Genomic DNA, 13085 nt, shown 5'->3' with positions numbered 1-13085 from the left:
TCCTGACTTCAATAAAAAGGTCATCGAGAGCTTTGCCACTCAGAAGGACAGAAGGGCAAAATTTCTGTACAAATGAGGTATCACACACACACACACACACACACACACACACACACACACACACACACACACACACACACACACACACACACACAAATGCATTCACTTGATCTTTGTATAAAGTTGACCTTGGCACAACACTCAAGAAATATTTAACAGTGTAAATTTCTGGCATTTAGTCTAAGTGGTGTTTACTACCATTACTGTAACAGTGACCTGCTCATAATTTTTCGTGTTCACTCAAATGTTGAAATTAAACAAAATGTTTTTGTTACTTGCCTCTTGCATTGCCTATTTACCATTTATATGTGCAATTTAATGCAGTATTTTTCAACCTTGGTCCGCAAGGCAGCGTGCCAATAGTCAGACACACCTGGATTAATCAGTTTGTCCAATGATGTAAGACAGGAAATAAAAGAGCTGTGCGTAATTCAGGAAATAGTGAAGTTGTGCACAAAGCTCAGAAAGCACAAGTTTGTTTAAAAATAAAAAATAGCACAGCCCCACCAAAAATATTTTTCACCAGCCGCCACTGATTGTTTAAAATTTTAAAATGTGTTTCTTTGACTTTAGGTTGAACAGGAAGTTTTAAATAAAGAGTCCTTAGTTTAATAATGGAGCTTTTACCAATTTTGTAAATTATGTTGTTCTTGTTGACTTTACAAGGGTTTAGTTTATCAGTAAAACACCGTCTAATAAATTGGTTGGTACACTTTTTATCCATAAGGGGAATACCTTGGATGGAGATAGAACCATACTGTGGATTTATAGGTTGGTGATGAATAATGTTTCTGTACTGGAAGACCACCTCTTTAGGAAGCGCTATTAATAATTTTATAAAATCAGATTTAGGAGGGCTAAAGTTATATTTAAGACAAAATTAATCGTACCCTAGTAGTTCACCATTATCTTTCATCAAGTGTACAACAGACCACATTTTCCTATTCATCCAATCTTCATAAAATAGTGACCTATTACTGCATAATACATATCTATTGTTCCAAATTATAGATGAGTGAGGGGAATAATTATGTACATACAACAACTTCCAATAGTACTTGTTTGTGGAACTCTGATAATTTTGTGGGCAGTTTGTTTATATCAAAATCTGATAACCGTAACATTTTTAGACCACCCATTTTGTTAAATATATGAGTGGGGATAGAATACCAGAAAGCGTTCGGATTCTTGAGCCACGATTTTAGCCAATTCATTTTGAGTGTTCCGTTAAGGCAATTGAAATCTATTACTTTTAAGCCTCCATCTTTAATTTCTTTGACCATTTGATCTTTCTTTATATAGTGTGGCTTATTTCTCCAAATGAAGTTAAAATTGATGGTGTTAATCTTTTTAATTAGCTTGTTTGAAATTGCAGTACTGCAGGTTGGATAAACTAATCGAGATATACTCTCCATTTTGGTTAAACAAATGCGCCCTAATATGGAGAGATCCCTCTGAAGCCAAATATTTAGTTAGGCTTTAATTTCATTAAGTTTATTTGTTATGTTTGTCCTTAGGTTAAATTGTTGGTCTTTGGAAATATATGTTCCTAGATATTTAATTTCAGATTTGATGGGAATGTTACAAATTTCTTTTAGAGGGGAGTCATGAATAGCCAATAGTTCACATTTTTTCAAATTTAGCTTAAGTCCACATGCTGCAGAGAATAGCTTTATTTTATCAATAGCAATAGGAATTTGTTTATAATCTTTTAATTTGTTGTCCAACCATGGCCCTGCAGCAAAATGCTAGCGCTTTTTGATGACGAAATCTGTTGTGGGGGAAAAACGTGTCCTTCCTATAATTACCGCTAGAAGGCAGCAACTTTCCACACAAGATTATGTGAAACTTTAAACAAACGTTAAAACAAATTAATGTAACGTATTTTACTTAAATCTTTCTTAGCTAATTTGAGCCATTACATTTTAACTTTGTAGGGTTTGGTAAATTGAGTGCTTTAAGAGCTCAGTATATATATTACCTCTACTTATGACCAATAAGCTGTGATACTCTATATAAATATAGAATATCAACCTGCTTGGTCTTTACCATGTTTAGTTAGAAGATTCTAGGATTCTTTGTTTTATTCAGGGATTGTAAACACTTTGTTTTGATTCAAGGAAAGAGTCAGGTTTGTAAAAGTAAGGATTTAATTCACAAACAATTTAAACATGACAAGTTAACTAATATTTCCTGTGATGGATGAATCTAGATGTAGTATATGGTGCCTATGTGTGAATGCGATGTTATCAGAACTTTCGTATCTAGGGTGTAAAAGAATTTGGTTTGCGTTAAGCTACGAAGTTAATTCTTATCAAAACGCATCAGACGCAATCACACTGTGTTCTACCTCACCCCCTTCGGAGACCCTCTTCACGGATCAGGTGGTCATCGAGGTCGGATGACCTCTTAGTACCCAGGTCCAGTAGACTGACCACAGCGCCGACTTCTCCCATCCAGAGATGTCGCCAGGCACACAGGTTGGATGGAACTGTTTGCGTCTAGACCCTATGGAGTCGGAACAAAATCAGCTTGTTCTGCAGGAACTTTTTGCTGTCAGCTTTGCAACAACCTTGACAGCGTGTCGAAGCTTATCGCGTCATACCCGTGTCACAACCCGTGCACGCGCATTGGGTCCACAGCGCGCGTGTGAACGGGACTCGCGCGCGTGTGAACGGGACTCGCGAGCGAAAATATACATGGCGAGAGGTCATTTGTGCACAGAGAGGGAGCAAACTGTGTCTGTGAGCGCACAAGGATGTGCACAAGTGACAAACCTGCGTGCGCGCGTTGTCAACGAGCACACGGCAGAGGAAAACGTGCGCGCGCGGCAGCCTCTGTGCGCGCTCGGCAGCCTCTCTGCGCGCTCGGTTTCTGACTCCTGCTGGATCCTCCGGGGCGAGAGTCACCCGCTCTCCCAGCTGAGCTATGCCAGCAACTACTGAACATCAGACTTTTTTATATAGATAGAGGGAAAAATGCGGGGTGAACTAACCAATCAGAGGACAGACAAGATCTGCCACAGGCCACGCCTCCAGAGTGCCAAAAGCCCTTACAGCCGAGCGAGCAGGAGTCAGAAACCGAGCGCGCAGAGAGGCTGCCGAGCGCGCACAGAGGCTGCCGCGCGCGCACGTTTTCCTCTGCCTTGTGCTCGTTGACAACGCGCGCACGCAGGTTTGTCACTTGTGCACATCCTTGTGCGCTCACAGACACAGTTTGCTCCCTCTCTGTGCACAAATGATCTCTCACCATGTATATTTTCACTCGCGAGTCCCGTTCACACGCGCGCTGCCATGTATATTTGCGCTCGCGAGTCCCGTTCACACGCGCGCTGTGGACCCAATGCGCGTGCACGGGTTGTGGCACGCTTTAAACGCCATAGAAGCTGCTTAGTGAAAGACCTCACCACGGACGACTGTTTCCGTAGCTTCCTCTAGAACTGTAGAGCTGGAACTCGACCAACTGCAATTGCTGAATCACCAGAGTGATCATGTTTTAATGATCTCATGTTATGATTTGTGTGGCCAACCAGAGGTTGGCATGTTGAGGAATATTACCAAGGCAACCTCAGCAACTACGCCTTCTCAGATACCGGATGCTCTGATCTGGGATAAAGAAATACGTTATCACGTGTTCAGAGCTGCAGAGAGGCTCTGAGCTCCAGCTGATGGGATAAAGGCAGGCAGATTTAAGGAAACAAATGCAGTCTCGTGTCTCCATTTTGATCAGATAGTGAAGGGTCAAACTGTACTTAAAGCTGACCATTGCTGGACATTACAACTTTAACCAAAAAAAAAAAATCTAAAACTTGTAATCATCACATTCAGTTTCTACTTTAAGACCAAAATCTGCTTTTTCAGTCGTTTTTAGTCTGTCTACCATGTTTTTAGATTATGTTTATGAAAACAGCAACAGGCTCGATGTGGGTCACTCAGGAATACAGTACAAAATGTCACTAGATGGCCACAAGAGGGCGACATTTTCCCAACAGGTTACTGTTTTTATAGGCTTACTTCCATTTTAACTGCATTGGTGAATTATTCAAACGTAGACATCACCTTAATCTGACATCACATACTTATTAGTACGCTACAGTTTCAGTGAAGTTTTCTTTTATTAATGAGAAAATCAAATTTTCCAAACATGCGTGAACCTTTGATAGTTGAACCATTTAGTGGGATTTGGTTTGACACCAGTAACTAAATGAGAATTACTTCTAATATATTACAAAAATGCATTATAGAAAGATGTTTTTATATATTTTAGCAACATTTTAATAAACCCCTGAAGATTGATTTATCTTTCTAAAAATGGATCTGAACATTAAAAGGCAGGCCTCGTAGTAAACGTAATTCTCAAATAGTGGGAAAAAAATTAAAGTTTAATTTGGTTTAACAAACTTTGTGATGGTCTGATTTCCTACAACTAGTAATTACAACAAGACAAACATGTTTTTATAGTCAAAATTGTTGAAATGTTTAATTAAATGAAAGACATGATGCAAACACATTAAAAAAAACTTGACATACATTTTTTGAGAAGAAAAACAGTGAGGAAAGTGCTTCTTTAATATATTTTTTAAAACCCTCTTGTGTTGAAACCAGAACATTCTCTGCTGCTCTTAAAGGGTCTCTGATTAAAACACTTATTCCTGTTGATGACATCACCGTGTGAGCCCTGATTGATCTGTCCATGTAAAAATATGACGGACTCTCCGTTCTGTTATTTACAGTTTGCGGTGGCGGGAGAACAAGTCCGGTTCTGCAGGCAGGAGTTATACTCCAGCGAAGGTGAGATGACGATTTAGATGTTTCTTCCTTTTGGCATTAGCTGTACTTTCTTTCACCACCACCAGAGGGCAGCCATCTTGCCAAAATAAACTTTTCTTAGCTAATTTTAAATTTAAAACCACAATAAAACTCAGCCAAGTTTCACATTTCAGACTAAAATGCAAACTGTCACATGTTTGTAATTTCTTTAATAATATGTTTGATGTGCGTCTGCTTCACTCAAGATAATACGAGGCTCTTCAGCAAATATTCAAGAGCAAAACATTCTTGATTGTGTCGTCATAAACTTCTGTTAAGAGAAACAAAATAAATTAAGTCAGTTTGTTTTTGTACATAATTACATGATAAGAGTTTATGAACAATTCAGCTGAAGCTGCTGACTAATGTGAAACCAGTTAAAGGCTGCTTGTGTGTGTGTGTGTGTGCGCGTGTGTGTCAGCTGCTGAAATGGGCCACTTTGTTTAGAAAATAGATAAATGACTAAAGCTGACATGAAATGACCGTACCTCATTGTAAAACCAGTAATCAGCGACCCTTTGCTCCTCCTAATCGTCTGAAAACACATCTCTGATTTTTAAAAACAAAAGAGCCAAAACTTTTCCGAGGGTGTTTCATTTTTAAATCTCACAATTTAAACGTTATAAACTCTAGGTAACGTTGGCGTGATTCGGTTAATAATCAGCTCAAATCTCAGGGCAAATGGGGTCCGCTACTTCCTTTGAGCTCAGATGTCACAATGTTGTTGTGAGCCTGTGTGTGTGTCTATTTGGTAGCGGCTCTGCCTTCTCGGTCTGCTAGGCAACAGCATTTGTTGCATTTTTCGAACAGGAAGTGGGAGAGAAGTAATACTCTGGTAGGGGGTGACTTGCTCTTTAAGGTTCATCCCAAAAGGAAATGATCTCCTACAACAGGAGGTTATTTTAGTCCAAGCTGTTTTTCCTCCGTTTTAACTCTAACAGAAAGCCTTCCCTCACCTCCGCTGGCGTCTGTGAGCTCCGTCCTTCTGAGGAAGCCCAGGTATCCGGTTCGAGCCCAGACGGTGTGGGTGTCTCCGAAGCTGAGTCGGGAGCTGAAGTGGTCCGACTGCAGCAACTCGTCTCCGTACACTGTGAAGTAACCGCTGGCGTTGTGGCCACTGTGCACCCAGATCTACAGACGTAGAAGAACAGCAGCTGTTCAGCTTCTCTGTGTCTCATCTAAATATTCATCCACTCCTAGAAATATTTAAACTGTACTGCATCAGCGGTAACGTCCAGTCTACGTTTTACTAGTGTTTCATATCAGAGAATGAAACTCCTTGTCCTGTAAGATTCAATAAAGGCTTTTCGACTCACTTCTTTACTTAGTAATGGTTTTTAAATCACTTAACTCAGTTATTTTAGACAATAACATAAATCATACTCCAGCTGATGAGTGGCATTTGCTTTAAGCAGGAATAAATGGGACAGAATAAACAGTTTTTTCCACTTTTGTTGGACGAACCTCTCCCAGATGCGACTCTCCCATCGGTCCTTTGGTCTCCGGGTTGGCGATGATGATTCTGACTCCGGGTAGGATCTGGAGATCCGACAGAAACGTAGAAGGATGCTGAGGCTTAACTTCTGCTCACGTCGGCAAATTAAGTTTTCTAATAATTATTTTATTGGATTCAGCTGATGCTGTGTGGAGAAGCAGTTACCCTCTTTGTTAAACCGTGATTTAGTGGAGTTCAGTTCCAGCTGTAGGATGAAGATCCTCATGGGGACCGTGAGCTCTCCGTTTACCAGTTTAAGGGATTTTTATTCTCATCAGATTAAAAACAGATTAACTGTTTGGTGAGGAACTCACCTTCCCAGACTCCATCAGAGGTAAACTGTGTGGCGACCCTCTCTCTACGAGTCGGACCCTGTTCAGCAAAAGAAAAACAGACACTGACTTAATAAACACAATCTCAGTGATTATAACAGAAATTCGCTTCAAGCCTCAACTCAAAATTAAATTACAGACAAAATAACTGGACAAACGTTTCCATGGAGACGGAATCAAAGGGTTGGTTGGTCGGATTAGAGTTTCTGCTGCTTAAATCAGCGATGGTCACTCTGACGACCGGAGCAGCAGGACTCTACACGTCCTCACCGCTGCGTGGGTGAAAATCAGCTGGATCGGCTAAAGCAGCCAGCAGGAGGCTCACAGCTTCTCCACCGAATGTCATCAAGTCTCTCAAACCTCCAGCAGAACGACTCAGAACTAAAGCCCGAAGGGTGTTTTTCCTCTAAGACGTCACCGAGGCTGTGAGGGTGACGACTAATGCGCCTGAGGTACGATCCTCCAGCTCCTCGTTGAGCTATCCTTTTCTTACGTCTCACTGCAGCTGGAGAACAGGCCTGGCATTAGAGATCTCCTCGCTGTGCCTCCCTCATTCCCAAACGCGGCCCGCTTCATATTCATGAACCGAGATCCCACGGCAGCAAAAGGAACTTTTTATAGAAGAAGAAAACCAAAATCTAAAGTCTGAGGAGAAAAACAGGACCAGAGTCGTTCTAACAAACAGAAAAAATAAACAGAAATCTGAATAGATTTATTAAAAGGTTTCTTATAATTCTGGCAAATTTGATCTTGTTTTAATATTTCCTGGTAAATATGTGATATTAGAAGAAGGCTGATAGCTCTGGGAGAGGGGCTGGAAGAACCATCTCACTACGATAAAATAATCCAGTAAAATCTCTTCATAGGAATAAAGCTGCACCAACTCTTCAATCCCAAAAGAGGAACACTTAGATTATAATGACGCATGAATCCATGCAATCTGAAAATATTTTGGTGACACCACATTAAAAAAAGACCTGAGGATTTTTAACAATTCTGGAAATAATCAAAAATGTCTGAATATTTATTTGATTCTATCAGTTCAAACAGGAAACACCACGCCTGACTTAACTGACCTGTCGTGTCGTAGCGCCCTCATATCCACGTAGACGGTCGTCGGGTCGGGTCCTGATGTGCCCTGAGAAACACAACAACCATCCGGTCACCGGGCAAAATCTCACAAACAAACAAACTGCTGATCCACGGGACTCGACTGCTCGTGCAAGACTGATCAGACACAAACTAAATGGAAGTGAGCATCAGGACGAGTTTGACAAAAATAAAACAAAGTTAAACTACACAGTTTTATACACCAAGGCCACAAACCTAATCATTAGTTTGAGACTGAAAACAGGAAACTCCCCCATCCCTCCATTACTTGTGATTTTTACAGGAGAAACGATTACCCCATCACCACAACTCATTAGCTGCTTTAACATTAGCATAGCTCAAAAACTCCACCGTGAGTAACATTTTAACAAATGTGTAAAAAAGGAACTAAACATTAAAGAAATGTGACTTGTTTTAATAATCAGAAGAGATCACAGACCCACCAGAGATGGCTGCTCAAGTGTTTCTGATTTATAAGCTAAGCTACACTAATAATTAAGACTTTTTTAGTTTCATGTGATTCAGCAACTTTAGACTCTTAATGTTACTGAATAATTTTACAATAGAAGTTTAAAATCTGAGTCTGTGCTGCTGCTGCTGAACTGAACTCAGCTGTTTTACTTTGTGAAGAGTCGAGACGAGTCGTGATTTGGTGCTACGTAAATGAACTGAATTGAATCGTCGGTTGCTAGGAGATGTAGGATAGAACAGTATTAAAGAGTAAGTCACCCCCAAATCAACTTTTTTCCCCTGATAAACTAAATAAATGCGTGTCTAATCATGCTGCAGACACGTGTAGTCAATAGTTTTGCACTTTAGTGCATTTTAGTTAAAATTTACATTTTCTGCCTAAAACTGTCAGTGTTGTGCCGTTGTCAGGTAAAAACTCTGCACTGCATTTTAATTTAAATCTGCCATCACTATTGGCTAAGAGGTACCCTAGAACGTTAGCTGGTACCATATGATGTCACAATGTCGTTGTGAGCCTGTGTGTGTGTATTTGTTAGCTGCTCCGCCCTCTCGGTCTGCTAGGCAACAGCATTTATTGCATGTTTCAAACAGGAAGTGGGAGTGGAGTAATACTCTGATAGGGGGTGACTTGCTCTTTAATATATAAATCAAAGTTCTTTACATCAGGGGTGTCAAAGATCAGGGGCCATTTGTGGCCCTTGTGTTCTTTATGTCGCCCCCGATGGTAGAATATTTCCTTTTAGGCCTTAAATAATGCAAAAATATAAAATAAAACCTTTTATAAACAGAAAAACTTCAAGTCCAAACAAAAAAGATTTAACACAATTTAAAAAAATCTGATCTGCATTTAACCTCTGCACAGAAACATTTGATTCTGGGTTATTTTTTACGATTTTATGTTTTAGTTCTGACTTAAACATGCATGAGCAGAATGTTTATGATCAAAGTAACTAAATCACCTCCACGTCCCATTCATGTGAATCCTACTGTTCTGTGACTCATTTCAGTTAAAATTTTCAAACACTTTTAAAAGCTTATAAATACCACAGATAAAATATATGAGGGACCTTTTTAGTCTGAATCCATGCAACACATCTGATGAATCCAGCGAGCGAAGCCATTCGTTTGACTAACTGGTAACGTTATTGTTACAGAAAAGAGAAACCAGTGCCTTTCATCGTTCCAACATCTCCTCTCAGGCGTCCTCTCTCCTCCTCCATCATTTCTGAGGTTGTTCCCAGGAGAGAGGATTCTTGTGGAGCAGCACAGAGGGAGGAAACACTGTTTAATCCTGTCTGGTGCATAAATCCTATCAGGTGTGTGTCAGTGAATCGTGCACGTGTTGATGTAGCTTTGCGTGATGAAAAGCACCCAAACGCTCTAAACCACAGAGTGTTTGCTTCTTAACACCCAGGAAATTAGTGGAGTTATCCTTAATTTTTAATCTAAAGTCAGCTGGAGCGGGCTGTGCTGACAAGCATTGTGGGGGGAGGGGGTTCTTGGTGGTTTCCTACCTGGTCGGCAAGCTTTCCGAGCCTGTGAGGCTACAGCAGCAGGGAGGAGGAGGAGGAGGAAATGAAAGGGAGCAGAGGAGGCAAAGACAAAACCAGGTATGAGAAATGAGAGCGGAGTTATGCAAAAGAGGGAGGACAAAACTCAGAGAAACCAAACAAGCTGTTAGAACCAAAGAGGTGAAACTCAGCCAGACGTTAGTCCTACGGGCGGACCCCAAGCATCAGATCAGATGTCTAATTAAATAACCTGAAGGTTGAAGATGGATGGATGGATGGAGCTGAATGTGAGACAGAAGACGACGACGACGACTCCGGCTTAAGTTTTGAGCTTATCTCCAGTTTTTGTTGGATTAAAATCCTTCCCATGCAAATAAAACTATTCAAGCGTTCCCACGCCGAAAGGGCCCGACATTCCCTAAAACATTTATGGATTACTAAAATATTCAGCTTTAAACTTCTAGAGCAGCAAAAACCATAATTTATCTGATTATTAATAAATAAAAGTATTAAAAGTGAAAAATGTCACATCTTTGCAGCATGTAGAATAGTATTCCATTGGGAATAACACCAAAATAGAATAATTACAGATCATTTTTATAGTAACATCTTAGGATTTTACCCAAATTACAGCTTTCCTGAACACACTCAAACATGAAGCTTCAGCAAATATGTGTAATATCTTAATAACCAATAAATCTGTTATTGGTCAACGAGTCTCGTGTTTAACATGTGACTAAATGGTAGAGTCCCATATCTACACCAGAGAGCAGAAGAGCAGCCAAGAAGCCAAAAAAGCACCTAAAGATGAAATATCCGAAGCAGCTTCTCAAATATGAAACTGGGTTTTTTGTGTGGAAGCAAAGTGGAAGCACTGGGGAGTTGAATACGACACCAACGGACCTGCAGGCAGATGGCCAGGTTGACCCTGCAGCCGAAGGAGGTGCTGACGGCCCGGGGGTGCAGGCCGAGGTCTTTGAAGAGTTTGGAGAAGGACTGGGTCAGGGCTATCCTGGGACGCTCCTCCGCTACGACCACACAGGTCCTCACCCGAGACAAGTCCAGTCCTCGAGACTGGACAGGAAAAGAACGATAAGATTAAATCATTTAGCACGGCTGGAGGCGGAGACTGAGCTGCCCTCACCTTCAGCGAGTCGGTCTGCAGGCCCAGACCTTTGGTGCAGAGCTCCATCACACTGTAGGAGCAGAAAGTGTCTCTGACTTTGTACTGACTGACGGCCGACAACCAAAGAGCCGGGTTCACTTCCAGCTCCGATGGAGGAATCAGGATAGACTGGTGACCTGAGTACACGCTGCAGAGAGACAAGAGCAGAATGAGGTCGTTTTTTTATCTCAGGAAGCACAAAACAGACTTTATTAAACCTTTCAGAGGAACTACTGAATGTGGATCTGCAGCGCAAACCAGTTCAAGATGGCTGCCAGAGCTCATCACCCTTAGCAAAAACAACGATAAAAAGGAGTCACACCTACATTCAGACTTATGATCCCAGTCACTTCCAAGTTATTTTTCTAAATTAAACAAATTCCTGAGATCTCACTCTAAAACTCGGGCCTTAACGCTGCGGGTGATCTGGTTTTGATCCTTAAACCTACTAATGATAATTTGGCTCCAGCTAAGATCTGACCTGCAAAGGCACCAGAGGACGAAACCCAGGCCGCAGTACGGGTCCAGGCAGATGGCGACCTCTCTGGACGGGTAAAGCTCACACTGCAGCTTGATGGAGCGGCAGAAGGCACTGGTGGCTGTGTGTGACATCTACAGCAACACCAGAAAACAGAAACAACAACAGATGATGATAAAACAGGATGTTTGTACACTAGGTCACAGGTCCGAGGAAAGAACTCACAAAGAAACCCTACAGGATGAATTCTGCCCCTCGTGCACGGCCACAGGTGAAAGCGACTCTTGGATTAACTTAACTAAACTCAGGATGCAGCAGCCGCCGCACAAACCGACCGCCTCGTTGGTCCTCTGAGGATGTTGGCAGCAGCTTTCGTGTCCTGGCTTTGACTGACTCGCTCATTAAACACACAGATTAATCATAATGAACAGGCGACTCAGCTGCACATGAGGGAACAGCCCGGCATTGTTTCTTCCTGCCCTGGGTTTCCTTTCTGCTTTTGTGCTGCTGATTAGTGTCTGCAGCCACAAAGAGCTCCCTAAGGGTGCTTTTGTGTCTCTTCTGTTGCAGTTATGATGCAAAGTGACACACCAACAGCCGCAGATGGCGAGAGCACCATCAGAAATGGCATTAAGCAGCACGCAGAGCCAATAACTGACAGTGGATATACACTACAACTTGAATGAATGTAGGAGAAGTTTCAGAGTGAAATGTTTCTGCTGAGGGTCTGGAGAGATCCAGATCAGAATTAAGGAGATAATCAGTCTCAAAGTAGGATTTCTAATGTGTCGTAAAACTAAGCAGGGTCGTGGAGCAACTCCTGTGCAATCTGTGCCGATAAATTACAACATCTACCCACACGTTAGAGCTTGTACTAACATGAAACATGACTTATCTACGTATTTTATGTCACAGAGATGCTGGAAGGCTCTGATCTTAAAGCATCCCGTTAACCTAAGGAGCACAGTTTGTTCTGGTCTACTTCAGCTTTGAAGCATTCAATGACCTTTTTTAAACTGCAGGCTTATTATACGGAAGTTCATATACTCTTTTTTTTATCCATTTCAGCACAAAAACAAAGCTTAATCACAGCAGGAACATAAATGTTAAAGAACCTCATGGAAATTTAAGGAAACAAATGCAGTCTCGTGTCTCCATTTTGATCAGATAGTGAAGGGTCAAACTGTACTTAAAGCTGACCATTGCTGGACATTACAACTTTAACCAAAAAAAAAAAATCTAAAACTTGTAATCATCACATTCAGTTTCTACTTTAAGACCAAAATCTGCTTTTTCAGTCGTTTTTAGTCTGTCTACCATGTTTTTAGATTATGTTTATGAAAACAGCAACAGGCTCGATGTGGGTCACTCAGGAATACAGTACAAAATGTCACTAGATGGCCACAAGAGGGCGACATTTTCCCAACAGGTTACTGTTTTTATAGGCTTACTTCCATTTTAACTGCATTGGTGAATTATTCAAACGTAGACATCACCTTAATCTGACATCACATACTTATTAGTACGCTACAGTTTCAGTGAAGTTTTCTTTTATTAATGAGAAAATCAAATTTTCCAAACATGCGTGAACCTTTGATAGTTGAACCATTTAGTGGGATTTGGTTTGACACCAGTAACTAAATGAGAATTACTTC

The 13085-nt window shown here is 41.2% G+C and overlaps 1 protein-coding gene across 2 annotated transcripts; it reads right to left on the bottom strand.

The window, feature by feature from the left end:
- Positions 1-5660: 5660 nt before the first annotated feature.
- On the bottom strand, positions 5661-11729 carry LOC139061697 (disco-interacting protein 2 homolog C-like). 2 transcript variants are annotated; one of them, XM_070541535.1, is made up of 8 exons: positions 11434-11729; positions 10932-11100; positions 10691-10861; positions 9791-9820; positions 7772-7833; positions 6678-6735; positions 6333-6407; positions 5661-5999 (listed from the first exon to the last, which is right to left on the bottom strand). In XM_070541535.1, exons 1-8 carry the CDS (start codon positions 11562-11564, stop codon positions 5766-5768), a joined length of 930 nt encoding a protein of 309 aa, XP_070397636.1. In that variant the 5' UTR covers positions 11565-11729; the 3' UTR covers positions 5661-5765. The 2 variants fall into 2 exon arrangements, with proteins under 2 accessions (XP_070397636.1, XP_070397637.1); XM_070541536.1 differs by lacking the exon at positions 9791-9820 and having other exon boundaries at positions 5664-5999.
- Between the last annotated feature and the right edge of the window lie 1356 nt (positions 11730-13085).

The sequence above is a fragment of the Nothobranchius furzeri genome, chromosome 11 (genome assembly GCF_043380555.1).
Source record: "Nothobranchius furzeri strain GRZ-AD chromosome 11, NfurGRZ-RIMD1, whole genome shotgun sequence".
Classification (NCBI taxonomy): domain Eukaryota; kingdom Metazoa; phylum Chordata; class Actinopteri; order Cyprinodontiformes; family Nothobranchiidae; genus Nothobranchius; species Nothobranchius furzeri.
Note: the sequence above shows the minus strand (reverse complement) of the source record. Positions and strands in the feature narration are given on the sequence as shown.

Bases quoted from the DNA above. Each gene is read 5' to 3' on its own strand.
- LOC139061697 (XM_070541535.1), bottom strand. From the start codon at position 11,564: ATGTCACACACAGCCACCAGTGCCTTCTGCCGCTCCATCAAGCTGCAG. The intron at 10,862-10,931 runs GTGAGGGCAGCT...TTTCCTGTCCAG, and splicing joins TGCAGACCGACTCGCTGAAG to TCTCGAGGACTGGACTTGTC. The intron at 6,000-6,332 runs GTTCGTCCAACA...CTACGTCTGTAG, and splicing joins GAGAGTCGCATCTGGGAGAG to ATCTGGGTGCACAGTGGCCA.